Raw genomic sequence first — 17,382 nt, 5'->3', positions numbered from 1 at the left:
GCTGAGCAGTGCTCTGGTAGGAAAAAAATCATTTTACTGAGGGGAAATAGTGATTTACAAGACAGTTGCTGACACACAGATGAGGTCTCTTACTTCCCTGTGACAGGTGCCTGCACACCACCCCCACCCCCAGTCCAAGTCCCTTTTCATCTAAGGAAATAAATAGGAAGTAACACATGTTTATCTGGGACCACAGAATACCTGGAATCACCAAAGCAACCCTGAGAAAAAGAATAGGAATGGAGACATCATGCTCCCAAACTTTATATGATACTTCAGGACCAGTGTAATCAAAACTGCCTGGTGCTGGGACAAAAATAGACCACACACAGTGGAGTGGAATTAAGAGCCCAGAAATAAGCCCCACCTATGGACAGCTAAGTTTTGACAAGGGGGAGGGGTACAAAACACTATATGGAGAAAGGAGAGTTTTTTCAACAAATGGTGCCTTGGGAAATGGGGTCAAACAGTGCAGAAATAAACACCACATGCCACTGTGCCCAAAAGTCAACTCTAAATGGATCATAGACCTGGATGTTAGGCCAGAAACCATAAAGTGTATAGGAGGAAACATTGGCAGGACCTCCATGATGTTTGCTTTGAATAATCAAGCCCAACATCAAGGAAAACAAAACTAAAAATAAACCAATGGGGCTTCGCCAAATTGAAAAGCTTCAGCACAGCAGCACAGCAAAGGGAACCACCACCAGAAGAGACTCCCAGCAGAATGGGAGAAGATCTTTACAGGCCAGAGAGCAAAGGACTGGTAACTAAAATATACAAAGAGCTCACAGAAATCAGCAACAAGAGAAACCAAGCGACCCCATTAGGAAACAGGGAGGAGACAGAGGCAGAATTTTGACCCAGGAAGAAGTGCACGTTTTTCTCAGGCTATGCAGAGAAGCTGGCAAAGTTATGGGGTGGTCGCTGCTGTCCCCTAGTGTAGAATCTTGTTACTGCAGGCTGAGTTCTACAAAAAACCCGGTAAAGCAAATGGCTCTGTGAAGATGGTGCGAGGAGAGGGGGAAGAGGAGAGAGTGAAGAGGAGGGAGAAAGGGAGATTTGTTATGAAAGAGAGTGGACCAGAGCCAACTCTGGCATAAGGTGGTGCTGGGGATTGAACCTGCAGTTTCTGTGGCCTCGGGTGTGGACACTGGTGCTTTGACAGGCTGAGCCACCTGCCCAGGCCAGAGCTGAGAGCTTTCAAGTCTGTAACAGGAGGCGTTTGTCTGGGCAGGAGGAGTTGGAACAGCAGTTTTTATGCCCTGTGTCATCGGTTTATTGTAGAGTGACACAGCTTGGGAACCCACAGACTCTTTTGTGAGGGTGAAGCAGGTCTGTAGGTGTCTCACTTTCTCTTTCTGTCTCCCCTTCCTTCTCATTGTCTCTGTCTCTACCAACAAAAGAAGAGGGGAGATGCTCAACCCTGTGGTTTTGTGAAGATGTCGTCTGTGCTGCGGGTGTATGGGTATGGGAGATGGAGGACAGAGAACAGATGGAGGGGTGAGGGGCAGGGAGTGGGCTCTGGGAGTGGCCCCAGAGGCTGAAGGGACCCCCCCCCCCGCCCCAGCCCCCAGCTTACAGAACTGTGCTGCTGCATTTGGAGGACTCCTGAGCAGGGATTGCGAGAGCCATGCACAGACCAGAGGTGTACAGCTAGGTGTTTCTGTGCTGGACACTGAGGATGGGGACAGGCAAGAGGCCAGGCAGAGGGGACCAGGTCTGGGTCTGTCCAGAGAGGTGAGGTGCACCTACACCTGAGGTTTGGGTTTCACCTGAGGAAGGATAAAAAGGATGATACCACCTCGATTTTTTTTTTTTTTTTTTTTTTTGTACACCAGGGATTGATGCTCAGAAGGGATCTGCTACTGAACAGATCTATCGGCTGCCTGGTCTCCTGCAGGCTTTCCCACCCTTTCCCTGTGAAGTGTCCTCCCCACAGGTGGGGACTGGGGCCTCGAGCAGCCTAAGGACAAATGCAAGTGAGGCCCATTTGCCCTACCTGAGCCTTGCTTCTCCCTCCCTGGGGCCTTCCTGAGCCTCCCTCACCTGTGCGCTCTCACCCTGGGCTGCAGGTGATTCTGCACAACACCCACCTTCCTTCTAGCCTGCCTGGCACTGTTAAGTGCACTGGCATAGGAAGGTTCTGCATGTGAGTCCTAAATCTTGGTGTTCAGACAGCAGGAAGTACATGAGTCAGGACTCTGGTGAGCAATCCACTCACTCCACGGGGCTGCTGCGTGGTGAGGAGCTGTGCCAGGGCAGTGAAAATGGGTGCAACACTAGCATTTGGAAGAGCTGGGAGATTGTGAGTCGAGGGGTCATAGTAGATACTCTAGGTCAAACTGATGCCACTCCTTCGAGGTGGGAAGCCTCAGGGAGATGGATTTCTGCTCACAGGAGGGAAGTGTTGTTTGGCCCATGGAGGCAGGGCCGGGTGGGGGTGAGTGGACTTGGGAGGGGGTCACAGCAAACTCAGGTATCACCACACCTGCCTATCTGCTGAGTGTTAATTTCTGGGGTGTTTCTGGTCTCCCCAGAGGCTCCATGCTACTTGTCATGATGCAGCACCCCTCTCCAGGCCTCTGGGAGGTGAGTGAAGAGAGCTGAGGTGGGGATAGGGGTTGCTGAGTGGTGGTGCACGCAGTTGAACACACACATTATTATATGCAAAGACCCAGTTTTGAGCCCCACTCCCCACCTGCATGGGGGAAGCTTTAAGAGCAGTGAAGCAGGTCTTTCTGCATGTGTCTTTCTCCCTCTTTAACTCCTCCTCCCCTCTCAATTTCTCTCTGTCCTATCAAATAAAGTTTGAAAAAGGAAGGAAAAAAGGGAAAAAATGGCTGTTGGGAGAGTTGGATTTGAGCCTCAGTGATAGTCCTGGTGTCAATAAAAAAAAAAAAAAAAAAACACCCAGCATTTGCAGGTAGGGTAGACAACCTAATGGTTATGCAGAAAGACTATGAGGCCCCAGGTTCAATTCCCGGCACCATTATCACCCAAAGCCAAGCAGGGCTCTGATTTCTCTTTGTATCTTTCTGTACCTATTTCATTAAAATAAAGCAAATAAAATATATTTGAAGAGAGAGAATTTGCTGAGAGCACTACCACCCATGTCCCCAGCAGCAGGCTGGGGGCCGGGCCACCCACCCCTGCACCCTTTCATTCCAGACCCAGAACCCTGTCTTTCATATGGAGCAAAGCCCAGGGCAGGTAGAACAGTCAGGTCTAGCACTGGGGGATAAAAGCATCGCAACTGTGCTGCCTGGCCCCTCCCCTCCCAGCCCCAGCTCAGAGGGTCGCTCCAGGGTTCAGGATGCCAGGACACGCACACAGGTGGTGGAGCCAAATGTAGCGGCCTCTCCTGGGAGCAGCTGATCCACTGGCTCTGACTGAAGTGTGGAGCCTGGCCAGGCCCCCAGCCCTGAATAGTAGTGGAGGCTCAACAGGGGAGCCCAGCTCCTTTCTCCTCCTTGTGGTCAGGCTGCACATAGCCCTGCTCCCTGCTGACCACCTGCCATCCCTAGGCCTTCACTGTGTGAGCACTCCCTGCCCATCCCTTGTGAACACATACTCCCCAGAGTGCTCCTGGACACAGGGCTCCTCTCCAGGGCCCCCAAACCCCTTCTCTCTTGAACCCTCCCAGGTCTTTTATGCAAAAGTGGGTTGTGCACCCTCTGCTGCAGAACTCCACCCCAGGCCGACTGCAGCCAGGGAGGCCACTTCCTCAAGACTTACTCACTGATCACTAGGCAGGAGTGGGGCAGAGGGCCAGGCAGTGCTGGGGGTGGAACCTGTGACATGGGGCTGGAAAGGCGGGCTCAGGATGCAAGCCAGTGTTTCCACAGGCTGCTGTGCTCACTCTGTGCCTTCTCTCTCCCCAGCCTCCAGTGCCAGGCGAGAGATTACTGCTTACTGAGAAACACACATGCTCTAGGGTCTGGGCAGCAGGGGACACCAGGCGTCCCATCCTCTCTTCTGCCCCCTGCCCCTTCGTAGCTGTCTCCCTGGATGCCTGTATCCTGTGGGGTTATACCCTTCTCCTGGCACTGATGCTCAGAAGCTTTTATTCTCTGTTACTGAACAAATCCAGCTGCTGCATGGTCTCCTGAAGGCTTTCCCACCCTTCCCCTGCTCCCTGCCTGGCCCTGCCCCAGGCAGCGTCCACGTGCAGCCAGGACGCACTGGCCTGACCACTCCACATCCACAGGTGCATCTCCTCTGTGGCTTAGGATACCTGGAGCTGACCCTCCCTGCACCCAGGATCCACCTACCTCTATCTTTGGTGCCTAGTCTGGTCAGAGCCCTGCCTGGTCTACGTCCCCACATCTTGGGACGGCAGAGCCCCCCGGGGCTGGTGGAAAGTCCACCTGGGGTTTCCATGACACTATCCTGTCTCCTTCCATGCTGGTGCTCATTAGACCAGAGCCCCCTGGAGGTGCAAAGCAACCTGCTAGTGTCAGGCCAGCTGCAGCAGCTGCTAAATGCCTGCAGGTGACACAGGTGCACATCTGCCATGACACCTGTTTCAAGTTCTGCTGGATGTTGCTAAGGGAGGGGGTGTCTGTGAACAGGAGTTCCTCTGTCACCAGCAGAACTTATGGCCATAGGGGTATGAATTGGCAAAAATAAAGTCCCCCAAACTGTTCTCTTTTGTTTACTTATATAATTTTGGTGTCACCAAGGCCTAGAACACGTGACTTCATTGTTCCAGTCTGACAGACTTTCAGTTAGAGAGACAGAGATACAGAGAAAGCCCATAGCATCAGAGCCTCCCCAGGGGCCATGGCACCATCCTTACATGGTATCTGGGCTTGAACTTGGCACTCACCCTACCTGATGAGAGACCCCTTCAGCCCTGGGAACAAATCTTTATTTTGATTTTTTTAATATTTATCTATTTTCCCTTTTGTTGCCCTTGTTATTATTGTTGTCATCGTTAGACAGGACAGAGAGAAATGGAGAGAGAACGGGAAGACAGAGAGGGAGAAAGATAAGACACCTGCAGATCTGCTTCACCAACTGTGAAGCAACCCCCTGCAGGTGGGGAGGGGGTCGCTTGAACTGGGACCCTTACGCCTGTCCTTGCCCTTTGCACGACATGCGCTTAACCCTCCTGACTCCCACAAATCTTTATTTTGAATGATGCCCTTACTCATTTTGCCTCTGATTCTAGGACACACCATTATTCACATGCACCATTTCTTTTCTGGGCACGGAGGGTGGAGGCCAGGGCTTCGTCCATTTGAAGCTGGTGAGCTCCCTGGTGGTCCTGAGTGCAGGTTCTCACTCCTATATATAAAGATACAGAAACAGCAGTTGACACCTCCCCATGACTCTGAAATTCACAAGGGAACAAAACATGGAGCCAGGCACTGCAAAGCTTCTCGGTTTTTCTGAGGAACCCAGGGTTCCCCCTCGGTCTCTGAAATCTCTACTTCCACACGCCAGGGGAGGACTTACTAGCTGTGGAGCAAGTGGGGAGAGGTGCTGGGTGGCTGGTGGTCGCAGACAGTTATCTGCTCTCATCCTCTCTCTGCGATGTCCAGGAGACACTGCTGGCTTGTGGGAAGGAAAGGGAAACGTGTTTTCTTGATTCAGTCTCCCTTAGACGGATGAGACGACTACCTTCTTGGCAACTCGGCATTGAGTACTTTAAAGGAACTGCAGCTACCTTTTAAGTTGTGATGGACAGAGAGACACAAACCAGCTTGTGTAATGCCCCAATGAATCCTGAAAATTTATTATCTGGGAGAATGCCTTTCCTTTGTTTTTCAGCTCAGGATAATAATCAGCAACAATAACAAAAAATATAATTTGAAACATAAGTCAAAAGGATAGTTACATATGATACAGATCACAAACATTTTATTTGCACAGAAGCAAAGTGGTGCTAGAAGCTGTATGTAAGTGTCCACAGCTGGAGACTGGGGCGGTGTCCTGTTTTCAAGTTTATGTTGACTTATGTGTCAACATAAGTCCTCCTGGTCTTTGAAGAGAGACACACTGAGATCCAAGTGGGGCGGTGCAGTGTCTGGCTGTAAACCTAGTTTTTAATCTTCCCCCTCCCCCCATATATATATGTATATACTTTATTGCCTTTATATTTCTGCTGGTTTAATATAATTAGTATACTAAATAGGTAAATCTGCATTTATTTGGTTTCTAAAAATATATAAAATGCATCAGAATTGAGTTCCTGTAGCTTCCCAGCAGCCCCTGTCCTGGGCAGAAAGCTGACTCTGAAAATGTAAAGCAGCAATACTGAATAAATAGTAACTGTTGTTTTCTCTGTTCAGTGGATGGCCTTCACCCAACACTTAAAAAATACTGTATAGCAAATGGTAGAAACATGCAAGTAAAAAAAAAAACAAAGGCCGTTATACAAAAGTAATACTTATGAGTGAGAATTTCATACAACATGGATGAATGGAGACGGGGAAGAGGCGCGGGTTGGGGCACAGCATCATAATTTATTTACACATCAATTAAGGCCCAACTTGTTTGCTTGTCCCAAATTCAGAGTTTTTGTCCTTCCCCACTTTGTTTCCTCACTGTGGCATATGGTTTAGCTTGGAGAGATGTCCAGATGCTTTTCTTTCTCTAAAGCCTGCTGCCTGTTGTTTCTTTATTCATAGAGAAAGGCTCCCTCCAGGCACAGGTACCAGCTTTAGTAGTGTCAGCTTCAACATTTCTTCTCCCCAGCTATACTGTGCCAATCTTGCCTTTGCTCGAGCTCATGATTTATCTCTGAGATGGGAATCAGTGATCAGTTCAGCGGGGACAGAGGATGACGTCTGTTTGCACCTGGCAAAGTCTGCTGTACAAAAGCCCTGTGCATCAAGACACTAACGCTATCAGGCCAAGCATCTCACAAGAACAACAGGAAGACCCATGCAGCTGACTGAAGGTCACTCCAAGGAAACAGACATTCAAAGGGTCAGATGCACCAATGTCATTTCAAATTATTCTTTGACAGGAAAAAAGAAAAAAATCTGATGTAGAAAATCACAATAAAATGACCTGTGGTATAGCAAAAACTTGTGATCCAATTTAGTATTTAGAACCTGAATGGCTCCCTGGGTGCAATACTGCCATTTGGTATTTTTGTATAACATTGCCTGCTACCCTCCAAAATGTATCCAAGGATGGGGCACTGAATCTAGCTCATTTGTATTGGTGACAGATACAAAGGTCAGAAATAGACTAAAAGCTTTTACTATGCTCTAGGGGAATGAGGGTTTTCACTCCTCAGTTTTCAAAAAGGGACTCAGAAAATATTTAAGAGATGTGCTTCCCAGAAGTAGTATGGCTGATCAAAAAGTACAGCCGTGCAATGCCTTCACTAAATTCACATTTTTCTACTCTTTCCACCTAGGGAGTAGCATGTCTATCTGCAATGAGGTCCATGAAGAGTATTTGGCAACTTCAAAGCTGGGGTGAAGTTGCTTGGCAGGTTAATCGTAATACCATGCTGGGGAAGCCCAGCTCCTACAAGTTGCAGGATGCTGCCAGGCTTCTCATGATATTTACTAGGTTAATACTGACAGAAATTTGCAACACGATTAGCTGGAAAGTGACTTGATTTGTTTCATGGCACACTACAACATCTTCACGACATCCAACGGCCAAGCCTAATATGTCTTCAGCTTAACATTTTGATCTATATTGAATGCAGTCGATTTATTTAAAAAAAAGTTTTTCTTTGTAAATAAGATTTCAGTTTTTCTAATCAATGGTAAGAAAAACAACTCAGTACAGGATGGAACCCTTTAAAAATAAGGCATCTCTCGGACTGACATGAGTCGTCATTGTCACAAAATCTACAAATTACAGTGACTTCTGAATATCCCTAATTTTTAGTGTAGTCTGCAGGTAAGAAACAACTATTACAAATTGAGAGCACAAGTATGTAGGTTGCAGTTATTTCGGTAAGAATAATTTATTTCCCAAGGTGTGTGTGTGTGTGTGTGTGTGTGTGTATGTGTTTTGCAAAATAGTCTGATGGCAAGGACTGCTTGAGAGCCCCCAAGAGCTCAAAGAAAATGACATCTTTCTTTGAGGTCTGCCATTTTGCAGGAACTAGAAAAGGCAACTCTGCGTGATGACTCTCAGTTCTCTAGAAGCTTCTATACATGTTCACAACCATTCTTAAGGTTTTTTGTGGGAAGTCTAAGTAGCAGCATTCTCAACATTCATCACACCAAAAATAAGTCAAGTGCGTGTTAAAGCATCCAAAGTTGCCCTCATGCATAAACTACGAACTATCTGCTTACAGTTACCACGGCATTAATATAGCAATTCACTTTAACTTTGTTGCATGTGGATAATACAGGTAATGAGTTTTCCTTGAAATTGAAAACTACGTTCCCTTTCAGAGGACAGTCTTCATCATTAGTGCACCAGACTCTGACCAGAGGGAATGTGGACATGGCTAAGAGGTATCTGACCACAATTGCTAAGACCTTTACCTGGAAGCTGAAGCCAAATCAGTACTCACGGGGGAGAGGGGAAGGAAACTCATTTTTTTGGTTTTATAAACAAGAAAATATGGGTACAAAAGAGCATCAGTGTCCTGTAAAAGTCACACTCAGAAAAATGCAAACACAGACTGAATTTTGCCTGACTCCCTTGGCAGAAAACACCTGCCTACAACCTATTCAAAGGCTGGGGAGGCTGCTGTGCTGTGTGCTGTGTGTGTGTCAAGTAGGTTTAGTGCAAGGAGGAAGTCACCCTGGGGTGTTTATACTAGTAGGGCATACTGAGAAGTGGGTCACTTTAACTCCTACAGCACCCATCCAGGAGTGACTGAGCTTCCATACCTCTGACTCATATCATGGCAATGCAGAGGCTCCAGGTGTGTGAAATGATGAGGCAGGGCAGAAATGAAACCACCAGGAGCCGGGGAACCCTAGGCCTGGGTGGAGGGCTCATCAGCCACTATGTTTTTGTCCAGCAGGTGCCTGAAGTGGACCGGGCTCTTAAACCCACATTTATTCAAGGTTCCCGCTCAGGGGTGGGCTGTAGGGGTGCTGGAGAGGAAACGAGGCTGGCCTGCCTTCTCTTGCCTCATAAGGTGGCACTGCCTAGGACAGGCACCGACATCTTGACATCACTGCAGCTGGATTCTTCCATAGCCGTCTTGAGGTGGGGTAGGGGGGTGCAGCACCCAGGGTGTCCACCTTGTTGCAGAGCAGCTGTGGATGGACAAATTAATGGACAGAAGATATCTGGCAGAGGGCAGGGGCTGGTCAGAAAGAGGAGGTCAGGACACATTCGCACACTAGCTGGTGGCATGGGAGAAAATGAGGCCGAGCCAGCTGCAGCTGTGTCTCCGCTCACACACCCACAGCTTTATTTACGTATACACATGGCATCTAATACTTTCCTGATGCTCTCCAAGGGTTACATAAACAGGAAGGCTCTGCGTGGTGGCAGCTGGGTGAAGGAGTCAGCACTGGCTGGTGGCAGACACTTATGTTTCTTTGTTCCTTAGCATCAGTGCACGGGGTATGGCTCCAGTGGCTCCGAGATAGATCCTCGGTGGGTCCTTGGCACAGATTGGGGATCCCTTCTTGGGTCTCTCCCCGGAAGCAGGTGCACTATACGTAGATGCCCTCAGGGTTGAACCCAGCTGAGAGGGGGTTCTGCAGGATCCGCAAGTTGCTGGGGAGTTGCCGGGAAGAGCCGGGCCGCTTCAGGGACCCGGACTGGAAGGGAGCCTCTAAACAGGAGACAGAGGAAGTCATTCCATGTACAGGATGAGACTCAGGACACTCTGACCCTCTGACCCTGCCACTGTTGTGTCCCCTGGGGCTGGGAGTCCAGTTCTTCCTGTCCCCACTCAATGGAAGCAAAGATTTCAGGGTCCCCAATGGTTACTGCACTCACTAAAGGGTGAGCAGTGTGTCCCCTATTTTTGAGTGTTTGGCCTCTGACACAGCACCAATCAGTGGATTAATGACAGAGAACTGGGGGAGGGTGAAGGGGTGTCAGAAACAGAGAGAAGCTTACACTTAGCTGAGGGGGTTGTGACTTGTCCCTACTCCAAGGGAACAAAGCTCTATGAAGAAGTAATCTGTCAGGCGCCAGGTGGTGGCGAACTAGATTGAGCACATGCTATCATGTGCGAGGACCCAGGTTCAAGCCCCCACTCCCCACCTGCTGGGGCGGGAGGGGGGAGGGATGGATGGGATACTTCATGAGTGATAAGTAGGTCTGCAAGCATCTGTCTTTCTCTCTCCCTCTCTGTCTCCCCTTCCCCTTCAATTTCTCTCTGTCATATTCAATAAAATAAAATAAAAATAAAATAAAGACAGTCTAACATTTATGACAAGGATCAGGATGCCTGGGATGGAGTAAGTGCTAAGGTGGCACACGGGATGTGCATGAGAGGTGTCCCAAGACTGATCCAGCACCAGCACTGGTCAGAGCTGAGAGCTGCTACAGTGGGAACCAAACCAAAAAGCAGGACCAACAGACCACCTCACCTGGGAGGGTGCCTACTTTGCCATGTGCATGACCAAGGCTGGAACCCGGCTTCCAACACACTGGGGGGAGCTTTTGTGTTGTGATCTCTCTCCCTTTCTCTCTGAAAGTCAGCCCTAGAGCAGTCAAGCCCTGGTGGTTCACCCAGTTGAGCATACACATTGCCATATGCAGGGACCTGTGTTCAAGCCCCTGCTCTCCACCTGCAGGGGCAAAGCTTCTCAAGCAGCAAAGCAGACTGCAGGTGTCTATCTTTCTCTCTCCCTATCTTCCCCTCCCCTCTCAATTTCTCTCTGTCCTATAAAATAAAATAGAAAAGGAAGGAAGGAAGGAAGGAAAGAAAGGGAAACAATGGTCTCAGGGGTGGTGGATTTATAGTGCCAACATGGGGCCCCAGTGATAACCCTGGTGGCCAACAAGACTCACCTGGGAGGGTGCCTGCTTTGTCATGTGCATGACCCAGGTTGGAGCCCAGCTCCCAACACTGTGGGGAGAAGCTTCGGTGCTGTGGTCTCTTTACCTCTCTCCCTTATTGAAAGTCAGCCCAGAACACTGAAGCCCCAACAATGACAAAACAACAACAAAAGCTAAGGTGGGGTGGTGGGACACAGGTCTTCATGGTGGTAGGTGTCATGAGTCACACACACCCTGTAAGGGTGTGACTCTGCACCCCTGGCATCCTGTGATTCTGTAAACCACTATGAAATCATAGAAAGACCCTGAGGCCAGCGGCCTGGCAGCTTGGGGAGAAGGCTCCATGGGGAGAGCACAGGGCTGGTGTGCCTGAGACTCTGGGCCCTGGTGCCTCATGTGCCAGAGGAGGCTTTGTGCTCACTGTGAGGCTCTATCCCTCACTTATGTTTTTGCGGGAAAAACATAATGATTTTTTTCTTCTAATATTTATTTTTTTCAGATAGATACAGGAAGAAACTGAGAGGGAAGGGAGAGAGAGAAAAAGAGAGACACCTGCAAAACTGTTTCACTGCTTATGAAGCTTCTGCCCTGTAAGGGGCAAGGGGTTTGAGCCTCCTGCACTGCAATGTGTGTGTTCTAATAGGTGCACCACCACCTGGCCCCACATCATGTGAATCTTCAAAAGCAAATGTGTGACTTGATAATTACCCAAGTACTGGGGTGCTGGAAAGATCATGATGCATTTTCACATGGGAAAAACACAGAAACATGCATCATGACCTTTCTTACATCCCACTCAATCACCCTGACAGGATGATGTCTTTTTCCAGAAGCAAGTGGGATATCCTGCTCAGTCTTTCCTGAGAGGCCTGAGGATGAGCTCCTGGGGGTTAATCCTCTGCCTGAACCCATGCAACTTGCTCCCTGCCCCCCCACCATGGGACCACCAGCAGTCCGCACTCCCCGCCTTACCCTGCTCCCTGTCCGAGGGTGGGCCGTCCACCTCCACGGGCTCAGCAGGCAGCACAGTCACCTTCGTCCCTGTCTGTTGGATGAACTGCTGGAGGTTGACTTGCCGCAGTTCCTTGGTCAGCTGCTCCAGCTCCTGCTCCTTGTCCTGTGGGGAAGAGAGACGTTGGGTGAACAAGTGGGGACTCCTGCAGTCTGCCCTGGGGGCTGGACATAAAGGTTACTCTCAGCCGCACACCAGGCAGCAGCACACACTGCCATCAGGGGCTCTGTGACATGAACAAAAGAGGGGCAGGAAGAACAAGAGCCTCTTCAGTGTCTGCCTGTACTCTGATAGGAGTGCACTCTGCACCTGACAACACACATGCCTGCCTCTATGGGAACTGGGAGAGGGTCCAGCTGAGTATATACTTGCCATGAGGTTCTGGTTTCAACTCCAAGCTCCATGTGAGAGCATAACGGAGCTTCCCCCTCTCTTCTTCTCTAAAGCAAAGAATGGAAAGATGTGTATGCTAACATTCCACTCTGGATATCTATCTGAAGAACACAAAGCACTCACTGAAAAGACCTATGTGCACACAGTGGGCCTGGGGGGTGGTGTAGAGGAAGCACGAGGCCCCAAGTTCAACCCCTGGCATCCAATGTGTCAGAGTAATGCTCTGATTCTCTTTCCTCCCTCTCTCATTAACAAATTAATCTTTTTTTCTTTTTAAGATGTATGCATGCCTATGTAACTGTAACACTATTCACAACATCCAGGGTACAGGTTCAACCTGTGCCCAAGGACAGATGAATGGATTTGGAAGCTGTGGTCCATATACACTGTGGAATATTACTCAGCTATGAGAAAAGATGAGAGCTGTCCTTTGCAACAGTATGGATGTGATGGGAGAGGAACATGCTGAGTTTAACAACCCAGGAGGAGATGAACTAATACTGAATGATCTCACCTCTAAGTGAGATAAAGAGAAACTAAGCTGGCAGACAAAGGAAAAGAGGCCTGGAGACTATGATTCAAAATTGAGGTCTCCGACCAATTTACAGGCCTGAATCCCCAGAGACTTCAGGTTCAAACCCTGATACCATCTTATGCCAGAGCAGCTCTGCTCTGTTCCATCTTTCTGCTTCATTCTCTCTCCCCCCTCCCTCATAATAACTACATATTAAGAAAAAAATAAATAAGTGATATCACCTAAGGGAGGGGCAAGAGTGGAGGGTGCTCAGGGGCTACAGTGTGGTTCACTAGGTAGAGTGCACATGTTGCTGTGTGTGGACCTGGGTTTGAGCCCACAGCTACCAAATGGGAGGAAGCTTCATGAGCAGTGGAATGGTGGTGTGCTCTCACCCTGTCTCTCACTCTCTGGGAAAGAAGGGGTGTCTGACAGACTGATGGGGTATCTGACAGACTATTGGCACTTAGATGGAAGGCCTGGAGTGGGAACATGCATGGGGAAGAGGCATGAAACTGTACCCCAAATACTCATCCCTGTAAGCCAAGCATTTGAATGCAATGAACACTGAAATGCTGAGAGGGGTAAATGAGAATGCCTCTGCCTGCTTTAAAAGTGAATTAAAAAAAGGCTCAGCCACTGTTGCCCAAATGGCTCATGTGCTTCTCTGTTCCTTTTATTTTCCTGATTAGAAGTTTAAAATATCAGGGGTGTATGGGGGTGGAACATGACCCAATGAGGAATAGAGTTGGGGGGAAAATAGCCTTTAACAATGGAATGAAACTCACTCATTTGAGCCTTATAGATAAAGAGGAAGCTGGGTGGTGGCACAACTGGTTATGCACACACACGATACTATATGCGCAAGAATCCAAGTTTGACTCCCCATCTGTAGGGGGGAAGTTTCACAAGTGGTGAAACATGTTCTGCAAGTGCCTTTCTCCCTCTTTATCTCCCTTCTCACTCAGTTTCTCTCTGTCCTATAAATGAGAAGGAAAAAAAGGGGAGGGAGGATGGCTACCAGGAGCAATGGATTTGTTGTGTAGGCACTGAGCCCAGTGATAACCCTGGTAGCAATTTAAAAAAGAAAGGAAAAGAAAAGGCATGGACATATATTCAATGGAGTACAATTTAGCAGTTTTAATAAAGGACTGTAATGTGTTTTTAAGGCTAAATGGATGGGACTGGTAATGGCTATGCTTACTGAAGTAAATAAGGAAGTGAAAGACAACTACCAGGTGGTGGCACACCTGGTTAAGAGCACGCATTACAGAGCACAAGGAGCCAGGCTCAAGTTCCTGGTCCCCACCTGCAGGAGGTAGGCTTTAGGAGCACTGCTGCAGGTGTTTCTCTCTTTTCCCATTCAATTTCTATACATGAAATACCTGAACTTGGAAAAAAATATATAGTCAACTCATATCTATGACCTTGGGAGAACTGTGGTAGTTACAGCTGGAGGGGGTGGGGCACAGAACTTTGGTGGTGGGAGTGGTGTGGAATTTTACGCTCCTGTTATCTTATAATCTTGTAAATCACTATTAAATCACTAATAAAATATATTTGAAACAGTCCGTGCCTGCAGTCGCTTGGTGGCCTGTCCAAGAGACCGCTCCACGGCTTTAATTCCATTCTCCAGCCGCAGGCTCTGCTGGCCTTGGAGGTCAATCTCGCCCTTGACCTTGCCAATCTTCCCTTTGACCTCCTCCTCGTTGACCTGTGCCTCCTGGACTTCCCGCTGCAGCTTTTCGGCTTCCAGGCCATCCTTCATGGCCTGGATCTGAGCCACGTAGTCCTGGAGCTTGCTCTCACACTCCGTCACCCGCTGCCGGATGTCCTGCAGCTGGTCCTTCAGCTGCTTCTCGTTTTCCTGCTCAATCTGCAGTTCATTTTCCCAGAACTCCTCCTCCTCGATTTCCACATCGTTCCGCTTGATCTTCTGTTCCAGGCGGACAATTTCCTCCTCCAGGTTTGAGCTGTGCCTCTGCTCCCAGAAACGGATCTGCGCATCACTGGACTCGAGCTCCCTCTCCATGGACTGCAGCTTCTCCGTCTGCAGGCGGATCAGCCTCTTGAGCTCCTCGGCCGCAGGGGCCCGGCAGTGGTTGAGCGCCTTCTGCCTCAGTTCCACCGCTGCTGCCGCTGTCTCTCGGCCTTTCCCGAAGATGTCCATCAGCCCCTTGGCGCCCCCTGTAAAGGTCAGCGACTTCCTCTTGGGCTCCCTCCGGCGGATGGCCTTGTCCAGCTTGGCTAGGGGCGGCAGGCTCTGCCGATAGAGTGTTCTCTCGGGGACCCTGGCCACACTGTCGGAGGTGGGCCGCTCGCTGAGCGAGGGGCCTGTGCGGCGCAGGATCAACTGCACATCGCTGGCATACTGGCCCCACTTGTTCAGGGAAATGATGGGGTTCTCGTGGGGGGCCAGGTGTCTCTCGGTGTCTCGCCATTTTTCTATAAGTGTGTACCTTCCAGTGCGGCCTATGACAGAAGACAGGAGAGTCAGGAGGGAGGAGGAAGTGAACAGACCGGTCCTGTCTGGCCCAGCCCAGCCCAGGCTATCTTACAGATATACAGCACAAAACCCTGATAATTGGAGCTGGGGCTGGGGAATGGTGTACCTGGTTGAGTACACACAGTACCATGTACAAAAACCAAAGTACTAGCCCCTAGTCCCCACCTGAAGGGGTAGGGGAGCTTTATGAGCAGTGAAGCAGGGCTGCAGGTGTCTCTCTTTACCTCTCCATCTCCTCTTCCCCTCTCAATTTCTGTCTCTGTCCAATAAATAAGGGACCAGGTGCTGGTACACCTGGTTGAGCACATGTCGCAATGTGCAAGGACCAGAGTTCAGTATCACGGTTCCCACCTCCAGGGGGGAAGCTTCATAAGTGAAGCAGTGCTGCAAGTGTCTTTCTCCCTCCCTCTACTCACAAAATTTTGCTCTCTATCCAATAAATACATAAAATATTGAAAGAAATAATCAGAGCCTACTTTTCTTGTTTTTGGCAGTGCCAGGGTTTTGTACATGCAGGTCACAGACTCACTTCTTACTCTTTTAAAGTTCCATCGAACACACATACACAAATTTAGAGATACACTGGGAAAGAGACTCCAGAGCACTGCGCCACCACCGGCAGAGTCTCCCTGGTGCTGTGGCACTCTCTCAGGTTGCTGACATTTGGACCTGAGGCTCTACACATGCTAAGGTATGTGCCTTCCCAGGTAAGCTGTCTTGTGGCCCCTGCATGCCTGTCAGTCTTTACTGTTATTGTTGTGAGTCCTGGGCAGACTTTTTCACATTTTTTACATTGGAGAGAGAGAGACAGAGACATAGAGACAGATATGCAGTTGCACTGGCGTGCTGCACAGTACAGCAGAGCTCCTTTGGACTGGGGCTCAGACCTGAGCAAGTTAAGCGTCCTGTCTGGTGGGTTATGTCTTCTCCCCCCCCCACCCGCCCCCAACTCCCATTTGAATGCACTAAGCTCCTTAAGCCACATGCATAAGGCTTCTTAGGTCTCAGGCATAAAGACCTTTTTGCATAGCCATTATTATGCTACCTCTCTAGCTCAAGAATCTACCATAGGGAGTTGGGCGGTGGTGCAGCGGGGTTAAGCGCACATGAGGCAAAGCACAAGGAACTGCGTAAGGATCCTGGTTCAAGCCCCCAGCTCCCCACCTGTAGGGGAGTCGCTTCACAAGCAGTGAAGCAGGTCTGTAGGTGTCTGTCTTTCTCTCTCCTCTCTGTCTTCCCCTCTTCTCTCCATTTCTCTCTGCCCTATCCAATAACAACAACATTAATAACCACAACAATGTTAAACAACAAGAGCAACAAAAGGGTAAAAAAATAAATATTTTAAAAAAAGAATCTACTGTTTTCATTTTTACCAGAGCACTGCTCAGACTGCCTTATGGTGATGTAGGGGGGTGTAGAACTTTTGAGCCTTAGGCATGAGAGTCTTCTTGCATAACCATTATGCTATCTTCTCTACTTAAGAATCTACTTCAATAAAGTTCTTTTAAAAATTATTTATTTATTCAACAGAGACAGAAACTGAGAAGGAAGTGGGAGGGAGAGAGGGGGGGACACCTACAGCACTGCTTCACCTTGTGAAGCTTTTTCCCTGCAGGTGGGGACCACGGTTTGAATATGGGTCTTTGTGCACAGTAATGTGTACACTCAACCAGGTGCTTTGGGCCCTTCAATAAAGTTCTTGTGTCACTAAACTAGACTGGGTGGTGGGAACATGGGCTCTGGAGCTGGGAGGCCAGCCTCCCCCTGTTGTCTTTACAGGCTCCTCCTCTCTGGGAGGAGAGCAGCTGACACCCCTGAGCAGCACCACAGCTGCAGAACACAAAGGGGCCTTGTGAAACTGAGGAACAAACAGGAACTGCACCTTTATCACAACACCTGGGCAGACAAGGGGCAGGGAGCAGGAAAGGACAGCCTGGTCATGATGGACTGGCCAAAAATGTTCCCAGTGATCTGGGGGTGAGAGGTGATCATGATCACAGTCAGCCTGAGGAACACTGCCCAGCAGCTCTGCAGGGTGAGGCTGCCCTTATGCAC

The 17,382-nt window shown here is 49.2% G+C and overlaps 1 protein-coding gene across 3 annotated transcripts in view; it reads right to left on the bottom strand.

Annotated features, from left to right (window-relative positions):
- Positions 1-5,836: 5,836 nt before the first annotated feature.
- Positions 5,837-17,382, bottom strand: part of RASSF8 (Ras association domain family member 8) — an 82,965-nt gene continuing 71,419 nt past the window's right edge. For all 3 annotated transcript variants that reach the window (XM_007517909.3, XM_060194546.1, XM_060194547.1), the window contains 3 exons: positions 14,398-15,293; positions 11,875-12,019; positions 5,837-9,724 (listed from right to left, as the gene is read on the bottom strand). In XM_007517909.3, the coding sequence (XP_007517971.1) occupies positions 9,603-9,724; positions 11,875-12,019; positions 14,398-15,293 (1,163 nt within the window). In that variant the 3' untranslated portion in view covers positions 5,837-9,602. The remainder of the gene's footprint in view (positions 9,725-11,874; positions 12,020-14,397; positions 15,294-17,382) is intronic.

Source organism: Erinaceus europaeus, chromosome 7, assembly GCF_950295315.1.
Source record: "Erinaceus europaeus chromosome 7, mEriEur2.1, whole genome shotgun sequence".
Lineage (NCBI taxonomy): Eukaryota > Metazoa > Chordata > Mammalia > Eulipotyphla > Erinaceidae > Erinaceus > Erinaceus europaeus.
Note: the sequence above shows the minus strand (reverse complement) of the source record. Positions and strands in the feature narration are given on the sequence as shown.